Source organism: Cordyceps javanica, chromosome 5 (genome assembly GCF_051103115.1).
Source record: "Cordyceps javanica chromosome 5, complete sequence".
Lineage (NCBI taxonomy): Eukaryota > Fungi > Ascomycota > Sordariomycetes > Hypocreales > Cordycipitaceae > Cordyceps > Cordyceps javanica.
Window position 1 is genome coordinate 2615122 of NC_139299.1, and position 15594 is coordinate 2630715.

The 15594-nt window shown below is 53.3% G+C and overlaps 5 protein-coding genes across 5 annotated transcripts; 3 read left to right on the forward strand and 2 right to left on the reverse strand.

Moving 5' to 3' along the window:
* Positions 1–46: 46 nt before the first annotated feature.
* Positions 47–2536, forward strand: V2A60_008031 (adaptin N terminal region-domain-containing protein; the record flags this gene model as incomplete). Its single annotated transcript, XM_083259308.1, has 5 exons — positions 47–276; positions 368–1005; positions 1054–1622; positions 1672–1848; positions 1901–2536. 5 exons carry the CDS (start codon positions 47–49, stop codon positions 2534–2536), a joined length of 2250 nt encoding a protein of 749 aa, XP_083115434.1.
* Positions 2537–3054: 518 nt separating this feature from the next.
* Positions 3055–3642, reverse strand: V2A60_008032 (bola protein; the record flags this gene model as incomplete). The annotated part of the gene is made up of 2 exons (XM_083259309.1): positions 3055–3284; positions 3582–3642. The coding sequence occupies 2 exons, from the start codon at positions 3640–3642 to the stop codon at positions 3055–3057; spliced, it is 291 nt and encodes a 96-aa protein (XP_083115435.1).
* A 584-nt stretch (positions 3643–4226) lies between these two features.
* V2A60_008033 (GTP cyclohydrolase 1 type 2/Nif3) lies at positions 4227–5615 on the forward strand (the record flags this gene model as incomplete). The annotated part of the gene is made up of 3 exons (XM_083259310.1): positions 4227–4534; positions 4658–4827; positions 4924–5615. The coding sequence occupies 3 exons, from the start codon at positions 4227–4229 to the stop codon at positions 5613–5615; spliced, it is 1170 nt and encodes a 389-aa protein (XP_083115436.1).
* Positions 5616–5864: 249 nt separating this feature from the next.
* Positions 5865–6869, reverse strand: V2A60_008034 (Vps51/Vps67-domain-containing protein; the record flags this gene model as incomplete). The annotated part of the gene is made up of 2 exons (XM_083259311.1): positions 5865–6275; positions 6378–6869. The coding sequence occupies 2 exons, from the start codon at positions 6867–6869 to the stop codon at positions 5865–5867; spliced, it is 903 nt and encodes a 300-aa protein (XP_083115437.1).
* Positions 6870–12969: 6100 nt separating this feature from the next.
* Positions 12970–13920, forward strand: V2A60_008035 (uncharacterized protein; the record flags this gene model as incomplete). The annotated part of the gene is made up of 2 exons (XM_083259312.1): positions 12970–13232; positions 13437–13920. 2 exons carry the CDS (start codon positions 12970–12972, stop codon positions 13918–13920), a joined length of 747 nt encoding a protein of 248 aa, XP_083115438.1.
* Between the last annotated feature and the right edge of the window lie 1674 nt (positions 13921–15594).

Genomic DNA, 15594 nt, shown 5'->3' on the forward strand with positions numbered 1-15594 from the left:
ACTCGCTCTCCTCGCTGCCCCTCCTTGCCGCCCGAGCATCACAGCCATGGCGGTAAACCGCATCCGGGGCGCCTTTGCGCCGCCGCGAAAGGGAGAGACGTTTGAGCTGCGGGCTGGCCTCGTATCACAGTATGCGTACGAGCGCAAGGAGTCGATTCAAAAGACCATCATGGCCATGACGCTGGGCAAGGACGTCTCCGCCCTGTTCCCGGACGTGCTGAAGAACATCGCGACTGCCGACCTGGACCAGAAGAAGCTGGTCTACCTGTATCTTATGTGAGTATGAAGGTGACAGTGCGAGCGGGCCGCAACACGAGATCACGCATACGGGCACTTCCCGTGATCTAGCTCTGACCGACACCGCTAGGAACTATGCCAAATCGCACCCCGACCTCTGTATTCTCGCCGTCAACACATTCGTACAAGACTCCGAAGACCCAAACCCGCTGGTTAGAGCGTTGGCTATCCGGACAATGGGCTGTATTCGGGTAGACAAAATGGTGGATTACATGGAAGAGCCGCTGCGCAAAACGTTACGAGACGAGTCGCCCTACGTCCGAAAGACGGCTGCCATCTGCGTTGCCAAGCTGTTTGATCTGAACCCGACCATGTGCATCGAAAACGGATTCCTGGAGACGCTGCAGGAAATGATTGGCGACCCCAACCCCATGGTCGTGGCGAATTCCGTCCAGGCGCTTTCCGAGATTACCGAGACGGCGCCCGAGACCAGCGCGCTCGTCATTACACCGGCGACGCTGAAGAAGCTGATGCTCGCCCTCAACGAGTGCACGGAATGGGGCCGCGTAACGATTCTTAGCACCCTGGCAGCCTATGCTGCCACGGACGTCAAAGAGTCGGAGCATATTTGCGAGAGAGTCGCGCCTCAGTTCCAGCACGTCAATCCCAGCGTCGTCCTCGCCGCTATCAAGGTCGTCTTTACGCACATGAGATCAATAAACCCCGAGCTTGTGGGCTCCTACCTCAAGAAAATGGCACCTCCTCTAGGTATGCCCAGACACCGGCTCCATCCATGCGAGTACTAACACGATGTAGTGACCCTCGTTGCCTCGGCACCCGAAGTCCAATATGTGGCTCTCAGGAACATTGACCTGTTGCTCCAGGCCAAGCCAGATATCCTCAGCAAAGAGCTTCGCGTCTTTTTCTGCAAATACAACGACCCTCCCTACGTCAAACTCCAGAAGCTTGAAATTATGGTCAGAATAGCAAATGAAAGGAACTACGAGCAGCTCCTGTCTGAGCTCAAGGAATATGCTCTGGAGGTCGATATGGACTTTGTCCGCAGAGCTGTCAAGGCCATCGGTCAGGTTGCCATCAAGATTGAGAATGCTAGCGCCAAGTGTGTAGAGGCGCTGGAGGACTTGATCTCGACAAAGGTCAACTATGTTGTGCAAGAAGTTGTGGTTGTGATTAAGGATATCCTGCGCAAGTACCCCGGCTATGAGGGTGTCATCCCTACGCTATGCAAGTACATTGACGAGTTGGACGAGCCCGACGCTCGCGGATCGCTGATCTGGATCGTTGGAGAATATGCGGAAAAGATTAACAACGCCGATCAGATCCTGGAAAGCTTTGTCGACGGTTTCATGGAGGAGTTTACTCAGGTATGGCAATCGCAGTGCAGCTGGTGACCGGGGACTGACAAGAGACCAGACCCAACTGCAAATATTGACGGCTGTTGTCAAGCTGTTTTTGAAGAAACCCAGCAACAGCCAGAACCTTGTCCAAAAGGTTCTGCAGGCTGCCACTGTAGAGAACGACAACCCCGATATCCGCGACAGAGCCTATGTCTACTGGCGACTACTCTCTGGTGACCTGGACGTTGCCAAGGTATGAAGCATGATGTGCGCAGCGGCGAGTGCGGAGAACTAACAGGGCGCAGAACATTATCCTCTCACAAAAGCCAACTATTACGACGACAATGACCAGCCTGCCGCCAGCTCTCCTGGAACAGCTTTTGATGGAGCTGTCGACACTGGCCTCCGTGTACCACAGACCTCCCGGGTCTTTTGTCGGCAAGGGCCGCTTCGGGGCCGACGAGATTCAGCGCGCCGCCATCCAGGAACAGCGCCAAAATGCCGCCGAGAACCCCATTGCCGCCTCTGTGGCGGCGGCCAATGGCGCGAGCGGATCGCAGAGCAACATTGAGAACCTGCTCGACATTGATTTTGACGGCGCGGCCCCCGCCTCGCGCGAACACGGCAGCGCTTCGCAGACGCCCGACCGCGTTGCCAGCCCTGCTGCCGGGGCGGCGGCCTCGGGCGGCATGGCGGACATGATGAGCATGTTTGACGCGCCACCGCAGCAGCAAGGCAACACCGCCAGCCAGGGGCCCTCGGGCGGCAGCGGAATGAACGACTTGATGAGCGGATTCGATGGCATGAGCTTTGGCGCGCCGGCGAGCGATCCCTTGCCGGCGGCGATGCAGTTGCAGAACGCACATGGTGGCTCATCGCAACCACAGCAGCAGCAGCAGCAGCAGCAAGGGGCCAACGACGATCTTTTGGGATTGCTGTAAACCTAGAGGGACCTTGAGCAGGACAAAAGGATAAACAAGAAGCACGAGGGATAGGAGAAAAAAGACTGAGGCACGTAGAAGCAATCGTGTTTAGTTTCCAGGCAGTAGTGTTGCCGAGACCATCTTCGCTGCAAAAGAAGTGATTAAAAATTTTTAATAGTCAAGGACTGACGAAACCCAAACCGCCGGTGATTCCCTGTGAGATGGTCTCTAACTTGTGTACCATTCTCATTCCATACAAAAAAAAAGTTCGTTTCTATTCCCTAGGTATCATGTCCAAAATTTTGTCGTCGCTGGGGCCAACTCACCGCGAGCGCCCTCTTAATTTCTCCTTTGAAAGCGCAGCATCCAATTTCGATTCCGTCTATTCCATCCCACCCTCCCACGGCCCTCTCTAGTCATTTGTCGTCGTTTGTCGCATGTCCCAACCCGCTTACCGAGCCTTCGCTCGGAAAGGGAGGGGGGGAGGAGGCCACAACCAACGCTACTCAACCTACCTACCTGACCTGCCCTTTTTTTTACTGCGCCGTGCCGTCGACCTGGCCGCCGACGGTGCCGAGGGTGGGCGGCGCGGCGGTTGCGCGGGCGCGCTCCCACTCCTCGGGGGTCTGGCACTTGGCGGTCCAGGCGTGGATGGCGGCGATCTCGTCCTTGAGGGCGGCGTTGACGAGGCGGTGGCGCTTGAGCGAGCTGAGGCCCTGGAACTGCGGGGAGACGATGAGGGAGGTGAAGGCCTGGCCGCAGCCGCCTTTTTTTTGGGACGAACCAAAGCAAAGTCAGCGTTCTGGCCGTATCGGAAGGGGGAGTTTATTTATAGATGAGGAAGAGGCAACCAAAACGAGATGAGACAAAGACGAGAGGAAAAGAGAGAGAGAGAGAGAAACATCTGGAGAGAGCAAATAGAAAGAGGTAGGTAGGTAGGTAGGTAGGTAGGTAGGCGTCTTTGTCATGTCTCATCTCATCGCAGAGGGGGGCGGGCAGTTGGTTTTCCTTTGGACCAAAGAGGACGAGGAGGACGAGGAGGACGAGGAGGAGGACGACTCACCCGACATGTCGGCGACCTCGACGTGCACAGCGGCGAGGCGCTGGGCGATAATCTCGCGCATGGTGGCGTCTGTTATTTGCGCCATTTTCTTCCTCCTCTTCTTCCTCTTCTTGTTATTTTCTCGTGATGATGATGATGATGCTGTTGTTGTTGACGTTGTCGCGGTCAAGCCGAAAAAAAAAGGACCTCCCCTCTTTTTTGTCTTCTTGTTGGTCAGCAGAAGAAAAGACAAACCAAGACGAATTCGATTGATTAGATGCGCAAATGTGCTTGCTTTCCCCCACGTTTTAGTCTATTTCGGTCGTACAGTGTGGCAGCGCCGCCGTTTGGCACGGTATCTAATAAATGATGAAAAGAACCTTGGGCAAGCTCTTTGGGCCTATGAGCTCATCTTTGCCTGGGGCTATTTTTCTTCTTCTGGGGGTGGAGCAAAAAGCTGCGAATGACTAGCGTCGACCTCAAGCTTGCTTGCTTCTCCAACATTTGCCATCCATCCTCACAGCTACTTCTTCATCCCGTTTCTCTCGCTTTTTTTTCTTTACCCCAGCTGTATCGGGAGTTTATTGAATCAAGAAGCTTTGTGCTGCTGTAGAATCGATTGAACGAGAATAGACAAAAAAAAAAAAACCTGCGTGCTTGCTAGGCATGCGAGCATTTCAAAACCTATACCCGTCGTCGATCTCGAAGAGCTTCACCACCACCACCACCGCCGCCACCATCTGTCGCAACGCGGCCCTACGTCAATCGACGCCCAGCTTCGCGACAAAGCAACCGACTGCTCGCTGCGCACCCGCACGCCGCCGCAATTTCAGCGTCACAGCCGCAAGCGCCTCCTCATCCCACAAGATGGCTACCGTCGTTGGCAACGGAGGAGCAGCAGGAGGGGCATGGGGCGCATGGCAGGTTGAGCCGGCCAAGTTTACCAAGCTCGTCGCCGACTCGATGAAGGCCTTGTGAGTTTTTCTTTTCTTTCTCTCTTTCTTTCTTTCTTTTTTTTTTCGGGTTCATCCCAAAGCAAAACGCACTTGCGTTGTGTGTTGTGTATTTGGCCAGGTGCTAACGGAGAGAGAGAGCAGATACCCGGAGGAGATTGCTGACCGCGCGTGGGACAATGTCGGCCTGCTCGTCGGCAACCACGAGCAAGAATCGAGCCAGAAGAAGCCGGTCGTGCTCGTCACCAACGACCTGACCTACCAGGTGGCTACCGACGCCATCCAACAAGGTGCCAGCGTCATTGTCAGCTACCGTACGTGTTTTGCCAGCCTCACCTGGTCCCCCGTCCCCCCCCGTCCCCCCCCAACCAAGCTAATCATTCTTCCTGCCTCGCAACCGTCCCGGGTAGACCCCTTCATCTTTTCTGGCCTCAAATCCATCACGGACAAGGACCCCCAGCAGTCTACGCTCATCCGGCTCATGCGGGCGGGCGTCGCCGTGTACTGCCCACACACGGCCGTCGACGCCGCGCCGTCGGGCCTCAACACATGGCTCGCCGACGCCGTGGCCGGGCCGCACGCCACGACGCGCTCCGTCGCCGTCCCGTGCAAGACGGCGCCCGAGAGCCACGCCGGCGCGGGCTACGGTGCGCTGGCCACCTTTATAGACGGCAAGGATAGCAGCGGCAGCAGCAGCAGCAATACCAGCGGCGTCACCGTGGCCGAGATCCTCAAGCGCCTGGCCGACAAGCTCGGCGGCCTGCGGCACGTCATGGTGGCGTCGCCCGTCGGCGCCGACGTGCGCACGACGCGGGTCCGCAGCTACGGCGTCTGCGCGGGCAGCGGCTACGACGTGCTCAAGGCCGCCGACGTGGACCTGCTCGTCGTCGGCGAGACGAGCCACCACTCGGCGCTGCGCGCCATCCAGCAGGGGCGCACGCTGGTCCAGGTCTTTCACAGCAACTCGGAGCGCAGCTACCTGCAGCAGGTGCTCCGGCCGGCGCTCGAGGAGAGGCTGCGGGCGGCGGTGCCCGAGGCGACGGTCGTGCTGAGCGAGTACGACAAGGACCCGTTTACGGTGGTTGATGTCACGGAGTTGTAGGGGCACGTAGAATCGGGGCTAAACAAGACCAAAAGAGATATACTGTTCACAGTGATGGATGTTACGGAGTTGTAGGGGCATATTGAATTGGGGTCCGAGAAGACACATGGTTGAACAATATGATGATATGTATTTCACATTTTCAAAAGAAACAAAAAATAGACGACAAAACACGCTTGGTCGAAAAGGGTATGCATGCATCGTGACAAGTATTATACATGTGCGTAGGGGAACCCTGACGTCTGGTCTTCATGACGTAGAGCTCCGTCCATCTTTGGACGTCCGCCCGTCGCTGCTCGCTGCCGCCAGCACCGCGTCACCTTCTTGGATGCAGGCCAGGACCTCGTCGCCGCCCAGGCCCTGGTCCTGCCAGGTCTGGAGGAGGCGGCGCGGGCGCTCCCACTGCTGCCTAGCCTCGTCGAGCTTGCCCTCGTTGACGAGTAGGCGGAGACGCGGGGGTGTGGCGAGGACGCGGACGGCGAGGTCGCGGGTGCGCTTGCGGCGCTGAGCGGCGATGCGCTTCTTGCCATCGTCGGAGTCAGGGGCGGGGATGGAGGCGCGCAGGGTCTCGCGAATCTCGGCGGCCTGGCTGTATATTTGGGCAATGGCCGGGTTGAGGGTGGAGGCCATGGGGTTGAGGGGGTCCATGTTTGATCGCATCTACGGTTGGTCTTGTCAGTATAAGACAGGTCTCGGATTGAGGCTGGATGAGGTGAATGGAATAGCAAGGTCTGTTCTTGTTCTTGTTCTTGTCGGGCGTACCTTGCGAATAGTTTCCGTCGCAGCGATGAGCTTGCTGTAGTTGTCGTAGACGAGGGCCTTTTTCTCAGCATCGAGGGCGCGCACCTCGCCGACAACGCGCGTGTAGAGCTTCAGCAGGTCCTCGAGGGAGCTCTCGGCGACGACCTTGGCGACGTATTCGTCCGTCTTGAAGCCGGGGATATCCATGTCGCTGAGGGGAACCTCAGAGTCGGGCAGCTCGATGCCGATGCGAGGAGGGGGAGGGGTGGCGGCGGCGGCGGCCGCAGCGTTTCGTAGGTTGTAGTACTCGCGTAGGGCGGCGCGGTTCGCACGCTTGGCGACGGGGAGCGTGCCGGCGGCGGCGGCGGCAGCAGGGCCATTGCTGACGGGCGAGGTGACAGAGGAGCGAGCAACGTCGAGGGAGGGTCGAGTCGAGGATGTCGGTGTGACGGCGTTGGAGGGCGCGCGACGGATGGGCGTGGAAGGGTCCCTGGGACTGGCAATGGTCGACATGGTTGGAGGGGTAAGAAGAGGGGGAGGGGGGGGGGGAAAGAGTCGTGCGAGGCGTGGGAGGCGGTTGCGGAGGAGGAGGAGGCGAAGGAACCGTACAGGGACGCGTGCGTGCTGTAGGGGGGAGGGGGGTTAGAGGAGCACACAGACAACCAGTAAGTAGCGCGAGAGAATTTAAAAAACTGGCATCATCAAGCGAGGGGCAACTGGGATGGAGGAGTGCGTTGATTGACAGAGTGAGAGGCTGGTGGTCTCGATGAGAAGAGACGACATTGCCTCAAGATGTGAGTGAATGTGGGCCGTCAAATGTGACAGCTTGTTGACGGTAGAGCAGCCCCACCCGCCCAAGCCGGGCTGCCGGGGTCGTGCACATTGGCTCCCGCACTTAGTCTAGATAGGATCATCAAGCCACCACTGCTTTGCTCGGCGTCCGTACTACATCACATAGATTTTGTCTTTCAGCACATAACTATTCCTAATTAAGAATAAAATCCACTATTATCATATTCTAGCTAATAAGAGTTAGGGATTCCCACGAGGTCATTACTACCCCCTTCACCTCTGAATTCTATGATAGCTCCTTTCTGGCGGCGCGCCAGAACCCCTATTAAATACTCTAAATTATAACACTCGCCGAGCTTAAGGTAGAGCCCTAGCCGGGCAGCCGGGCAGCACTATTACTAACGCTGATAGCTTCGACATAGCGCGGGATAGGCTAGAAGCCACATAACTAGAGGGAAAGAGGGAGAGAGAGAGAGAGAGAGAGAGAGAGAAGTAATAGGGGGGGGAGAGAGGGAGGAGCCTACGTAGAAGAAGCGCAGAAGAAAGATAGCTACCTAAGTAGCCGCCGACCGAATTAGGAATGGTTATGTGCTAGAGTACAAAATCTATGTGATGTAGTACGGACGCCGCTTTGCTCTCGCCGTTATATAACCCCTTACACTGCTGGGATTCATAGTGGGCTACAGTACTCCGTACCGTTGCTCGGTACTGTGTAATTACGCCGACCCTCCTCCACTTTAAGGCGGCGGTGTTGGGATAGCCGCAAAGTTCAAAGTCTGCCGCCAAGCTAACTACCGCCCTTGTGGAAACGGATCTCGTTTCTCAAGGTCATGTCCAAGATAATGCCCGATAAAGAGGTAACGGGACCAGCTCCTCCCCTTTGCTAACCCCCAGGTACCATGTTGTCGTTTGGTACCGATGCATCAGTGGAACACACAGAGACAGTTGCGACTGCTGCCCGTGGGCTGGTTAGTGTTCGCCGACATCATCTCTCAGCAAGCTAGCATGTTCATCGGACCAGTGGTGGCAGATAGGGTCGAGACAAAAACAAGGGCCCCGAGTGCTGTGGTTGGTTCCTGCTTAGGTCAAGCATTTGCTTTCAAGGCCCCATGCTCATCCGAATACCGCGTATGTGGGAGTGCAGTGTGCACTCGGACAAGGGTGCCTTGATGACAGCCACTTTTTCAGCCCAAGTATCTGGATTGTAAGGTGGACGACTCCCGCCGCTTCGATGGGCAGTGCAACTTACCGGGCGATCCTACATGAGCCCTCAAGTTCTAACAGCCACATGTCAAGGCTCTCCAAGCCACAATGAATGCCCTACAAGCTACAAGTATCTCCACGGCCGTATATGTGACGAGAGATGAGCAGTGACGTTGCTGACCACGGCTCCGCCAAGAGAAATGCGCTCGACATACTTCCCACTCGAATTATTCAAATGAAATTATCTTTCTGCCATGTAATTCGCCTATCCCGCCTGTGGTCCAAGTACAACAAACGCTGTACCACCCAACTGTTATAAAATCGTGATGCCTCGCACTACAGCCTCGCTCCCTCGACTTGCACCATAAGCAGTGACCACCCGAACAAGCTGGGCTGCCTCATCAATCGTGCAAATCTCGCATCTACGCTCTGTTTTCCACAGCCCGTTAGCCACCAACGCCCCCCGGCTTCTTTCCACAAATGGCACTCTCGACAGAGGCTATCATCGCAACCGTCAGCGCCGTCCTCGCCGTCCCCCCGGTTCTTATGATTATCTGGAACTGCAAAATGCATGCGCAAGCCCGTGGCCCCAACCCAGGTACGTATTGGCACTGGCTGTGTAACCTCTGGGCAAAGATGACGCTTTGGACCCTGCCACCCCGGCGCACCATCAGCGGATGGCGGGGTGACGAGAGGAGGGGGAATCACCTAAAACCATCTACAGAAACCGACAGATATTTACGCACATGTCCATCAGAATCAGATTACTGACCGTGTAATTAGATGGCCCTCGTTCCTACTTTGAGTTTCTGGCAATTTCCGTTGCGAATGCTGATCCCTTGTCGGACAGCGCAGCGGATGCTATCGAACGTGGAGAGGCCTACAGACTCCAGCTTCATGTCTCCCGGAACAATGCATAACGATTTCGGCAGCAACACAAGCACCGTTGTTACGCTTCGACCTATGGCGGAAAGAATATGAGTAATTGATAGGGTCTATCAGGATCAACAATCTACAAAGGTGGTATTTGTCGTGCATTTTTGGCCTATAGAGTACGCATATCTAGATGAGAAATGTTGGGAAAAGAGCTCAAAAGAAATTAGAATCAGTGCAAATTAAAAATTTTCGTTCTGCTACAGGGCCATGTTGCAATGTGCTTCTACGAGGTCCTTCGTAGCGACAACTAGCCCTGACTATTCTTGACCAGGCGGTCTTGATCACTGAATGAGTGCACAGATCCCAGCGTCTACCATAGGCTGTGGGAAGCTTAGCTAGGGTGTCCGCCGGTAAGTTGTTGCCCGGGTGTTTGGGTTCTGCTGACCCGACCAGCCCATATGCACGGGTCCAGAGCCTGCTCTTGCGTACATGAGCCACGGCCCTCACCGGAGGGAGGGCCGGTCCAGATCGCACTGGGCTCGACGCACTCGCCAAGGCGCTATCAGATTCGTCACCAAACAGCCGTTCACTGCTCAAAATCAGAGCATCGGCCAACGTAAAGCGATTGCCACGCCGCGTGTTAATTTGAAGCATAAGTCAAATTGTAAATGACGCTGCGAGTAAAGCTTCACAAGTAATCGCTACCAATGCGGTTGAGTTGCGGAGTGACAGGTTGACTATCTGGTGTTGTAAGCTACACTTGGTCGACGCTCCCAAGAGGCGTGCAAACGCGTCGCCGTGTCTACTATTCTGAGCAAGATCAAGGCATAATGCCGCCAGCATCCCATTGCGGTAGAGAAACACTGAAATACGTGTCAAATACGGGCTATATAACTTGCGCCGTTGATGCGGCCAAAATGTACTCAATGACGGCTTCAGGGAGTATCGATTGGGAATCTTCTCATTCGTGACATAACGTACTACCTAACATACATTTCTCAGGCCAGTCGAAGAGTCACTTGATGAGCGTAGTCTCTAGCAAAGGCTGGAAATTTCTTTAAGAGTTCGGCCCATCCCGTGAACGCAATGACATCATCGGCTATGCAAGCCGTGAACTGGGCCACAAGCCCACGTATCGCGTGCCCGTCCGTCGTGTCGCGGCCATACACATGATGAACGAGGTCTGTCATGATTGGCATAAATGTAAGAGCCGAGACGGTCAAGTAGGTGAGCTCGTGCGCGATATTTTTACAGGCCAATTCCATCAATGCTGGAATACCGTATTGTTGGGCAAAGTCCCAGACCCTTGCGTGGCCTATCAAGCCAAAGCGCACCACCTGGCTCTCTTGCTGAACTTGTGGGACAGATTCGATTTTTTTTGCATAGCTACTAATAAAGCTGGAAATAGCTTCCAATTTATTATAAGTAGCTCTTTTGAGACCACATGAGCACAATTTGCGTTTGCAGGGCACTTGGACAGCCTCTATATTCGGCTTGCAAAAGCCGCACCAGGAGTCGGGGCTGGCCCAACCAATAGCAGTGGCCTGGAAAGAAGCAAGCGAATAAGGTAATTTGGGAGCATGCTCTCCAAAGCGTGACAGCCCAAATATTGGACTTGATGACTCCTGGCCGATCTTGAGATTGGCGAACAAACCAGGGGCTTTTGGCTGCTCGGCGCATTTCCTAACAAGCTGTTCGTCTGCCCTTATGTCGAACCCTTAGTATGTGCTAGTGTAAGAAAATTGACAGAAACGCAAAAAGACATCTTCTTCGACGTCTCTTAACTCGACATGCTTCGATGGGTGCCGATTTGCGACCAGCAGATTAAGCGGAGCCGACACTTCCTGTAGAAGTCCAAGATGCATGTCTACCTTAGCCCTAGAACTACCAAAGATGAAAACCACGTGGCCTTGACATAAAAAGCTGGCGATACAATTAGCAAGTAGTCGCGTCTTGACAAATATAGATCGTACCGTTCTAAATTTTGTGGCCTGACATTCTGTAGGCCAAGCTGGGTGCTTACAGCGTCGTAGGAACTTGAAGACATGATATCTTATGGGAGGTGTTGCTGAGCGAGGTAGCCGGTGTTGCTGCAAATAAAACTGCTTTGACATTTTATTTGGACGTAGCGCAGCTGCACGAGAACGGCCAGAAGAGCAACCAGCAGATACTCATCGCGGACGGTGACCTCCCCGTCCACGGCCGACCCATAAAAAGTGAGGATGTTTCTGAAAAACATCCTCACTTTTTATGGGTTCACAATACCAGCGGCGAGAAGCCCATATAAGTGCAGCTTCTTTAAGTTGCTGTGGCCACCCGTCCCAGGAAGTCAGCACGTCTCTTTTTAAAATTTTATTTGATTTTTTTATTAATGACACGTGGCACAATAGATGGAATGACCTGGCAGTGATATTCTGTAACTGAAATCAAGATCTGTAATTCCTTCTGGATTTTACTCTCATCCATATATCAATATTGGGATTTCCACTCTAAGATCACAGTTTCGGAAATAGGGATCTTTCGACGTCACGCTGGCACAGCGTTTTCGGGGCTCCGCTGTTTCAAGGCCAACCAGAACAGCATTGATTAGACAGGCTGGAACATTTTTTTCGAGGTTGTCGCCTGTCTGTCACCTCAGTAGTGGGTGCCGCGCGCACTCGGAGAATAACCAATCGGCTTTCTACCACGGAAGCGAGAATGAGAGTTTCGCCCCTGGGCGTTTGATAACGGCGGCTGGCTCCGGACTCCGTCTTATTAAGGCACACCTCTTATTCTCATGCGACAGCATTGAAAGGGCGCCCACTTTCATTATGAAGGAGAGGCCCCCAATACGCCTTTATACTGCAGGCCTCCTGCTATTCTACGAAAGCGTACTACACGCCTCCTACTTTCATACGAAAGCGTATCGCCTACCTCCTATAATCATACGAAAGCGTACTACACGCCTCCTACTTTCATATGAAAGCATATCGCCTACCTCCTACAATCATACGAAAGTGTACTGCACGCCTCCTGCTTTTATACGCCCTCGTATGAAGGCAGGTATGCACCTTCTCTTCAGAGGTAGATGCAACCTGCTGCCTGACGGTAGGTGCGACCTTCTCTTAGAGGCGGGCGCAACCCCTTACTTACAGGCTGGTCAAGGTCCTACTTAGGGGTAGGTGCACCCTCTACTGTTAAACACTCCTCTATACTATAGCGTATTGCACACCTCCTACCTTTATGCGCTTTCGTATGATAGCAGGAGGCGTGCGATACGCTTTCGTATGAAAGTAAGAGGCGTGTAGTACGCTTTTGTATGATAGCAGGAGGTGTACGATACGCTTTCGTATGAAAGTAAGAGGCGTGCAGTACGCGTTCGTATGATTATAGGAGGCGTGCAGTACGCTTTCGTATGATAGCAGGAGGCGTGCGATAAGCTATCGAGGGCGTAAAGAAATAGGACGCGTGTAATACGAGACTAAAGGCAGTGCAATTGGCAACCTCGAACTCCACAAATAGATGATACTCTTATTGGCCAAGTACATACTGGAATGGTGTAGTGATGTGGCCCTATCCGCATCTCGGAGTTCAGGAACATGATTGTAATATGAACCCCCCGCTGTCGCTTAATTCTATCGATGTTCTCGTATTTGACTTACCAGTTTAGAATATTAGATTATGGGAGCCATGTCATCTGGTATGTCTCTAATCTTCGCGATCAGCAGCATGTGTCCTTGGGTGACTGCACAACCTCTTCATCATGGAAAGCCAAGGCGACATCAAATTTATTGGCATTATCCGAGTACCACTTGCGAATTTGGTTTTCAATCCGGGCACCGGAGAGAAGCCTTACAACCAAAAGCAGACAGATCAACTGGAAAGACTCTTCAGGAGGACATCAGTAAATCATGCCGAACGGCGACACTGGATTGATGGCTACATAGAGCAGAATGCGGAAGAAGGCCTTCTCTGTGACTTGAAGCTGAGTCGATCGCAGCTTGGCGGCATCAATTCGCGGGAAGAGTACCCACTTGTGGAACAACAAACTATCGCATTTACACAGGGGCGACACCGAGTTGACGCTGCGAAGAGAATTGACCCGTCTTCTTGTTGGACTATTAGGCTGCACTTAACCAACTCGCACAGCATTAACATCATAAAATGTCGAACGGAGTAGTACTAGCATGAGATTACTAACTCTGATGGTGAAATATACACAAAGCTAAGAGGCTACGGTGGCGATCATGTCAACTTCTGCGAGTGGCATGAGAGACTCAGCATAACTAAGCAAAAAGCGTTCTTCTACATCAAGAAACGACTAGCTGTTATGGAGGCTCTCGATAGGCTGATCTTGCTGAATGGCGTCATTGAATCTCTTCATCTGAGTTACTTTCTCAAAATATTTGATAAGCGCCTTGATGATGAACTTTGCGCAGGGTTGGATAAAATTCACAAGCAATGGTCGCGCATCACAGACGGACGCAGGCTCGATTTGCTCGACAAAGATACCGTTGCGGCGCTCGAGGGCCGGGCACCTTCCGTGAGCACAGAGGATCAAGCTTGGATAGCTTCGTTATTTCAACAGCGTCGACATTCAAGCAGCGTTTCCGATGCATCCCCGTTGCAAAACATGGAGCACTTCGTGTTTAAGGAGACTGGTCTGATCCACAGCCTCCGGGTAGCTCATGTACGTCAACAAGTTGCCGTCTAGCATGAATCAGGGGGTAATGTGCTCTAAACTAATGTGTGTGTGACTGATGGCGCGGCTAAGAATACTTTTTCGGCCACAATGAAAGCTCGAAGTATGCCTAGAGAATGTCAACGTCTTCAGGGATGCCTGGCCCTAGGAGCTGGATTCAAAGGGTGGCAACGTTGACCGCCATTCACCCATCTACCTACCTGCCCAAAGACTTGATGACGTGGGAGGAGGGGGCGGCTGTGTTCCAGTGTCTTGAGCAGCATACAAGCCACACCGAGCAGCCTTCGTAGGCTCATTGGGATGTGCCCGTGGGGTGCGTGTCTCCAACTACGTGATAGCATTGGACGGACAACAAAGAAAGAGGTTTCAGTCTTCCATTCTATGAAGTTCCCGTGACTTTTGATGAGGTATGGGTGGAGTTGACTATAGCGATGCTGCATTGCAAACCTATTACGCCACCATCCAACAAAGTGTGAGCAGTCAATACTGCGCACCACCTTCAACAAGCACACTGCATGCGTCTAAACCTAGTTAAGAAAACACGCCCAATCACCTGGATCTTCAGTCCTTACCCTTTCCTTCTCATTGGTTGCGCAGAGCCTTCAGCAGGCGACTAGTTGTCTCACGGGGAGAAATTTCGGACTGCTGTCTACCGGCCTAGTCGAGACCAAGTGGTGGGCAGGGCGCGGTGCAAAGCAGATTTCCGGCACTCGGTAGTGTGGTCCCTTAGCTGATAGTCTACGCATATAGTACGCACGTACGATCTTGTCACGGCTCAGAGGGAGAGAGCGAGAGAGAGAGAGCGAGAGAGAGAGAGCGAGAGAGAGAGCGAGTTTGTCTACTTGCTGTTAGGACAATCTACGATGCTTCTTTTGCTCTGGAAAATCAAGAAATAAGACAATATACTTCCAAACAAGTACACGCAAAAAAGAGCACACTTTCTGTTATCTAGTGTTTTATGATGTATCATATTCTGACACTTGTATTCATCCCATGTTGTTTCTTCACCTTGCTGACTTGCACATTGAACTCGACGACAATGGGCACGAGACCTGGCAAGTAAGTAGTGTACCTGACACAAAGCGAGTCACCGAGTACAGCTTTGAATCGTTTGTTATGCCCTGCAATGCGTCTGCGGCAGACAAGTGAAAGCACATCCAATCCACACCCCCCGGCCAACTCGGTAGTTGGGCAGACGTGCAGGACCTGCTTGGTGGACGAGTAGAGAAAAAGGCCGGCACCACACGCACGGTAGTGGATGTGACGAGGCTGAGTTGGCCATGTACTGCCTCCCGTCGTCAACAATATATTAACATTCCGCTTTCCTGTTTTCCGGCGGTCTCGCAACGCTTATTGGGGCTGCACTACGGGATCGATCCATCCGACTTTTACCTTCCTACCTAACCACTGTCCCCCCCCGTCTTCCAAACATGTCAGCCTCGCAACCAGCGCATCACCGGACACCGACAAGCCGGCCTCGTCTACTCTGTATATTAGGGATAACGACCCACATACGGTGCGCCATGGTCCATTGGTACCATGGCTATTGTAAAGTTGCATTTTGCCACTTTCGCACCTGCATTTTGAACGCTTAGTTCTCCATAAATAGAGGATTAGATAGAGCCTTCTGTACATGTCATTATAGATTAATTCCTCATATATCAGTGTATTGAAAGATATTTTCAA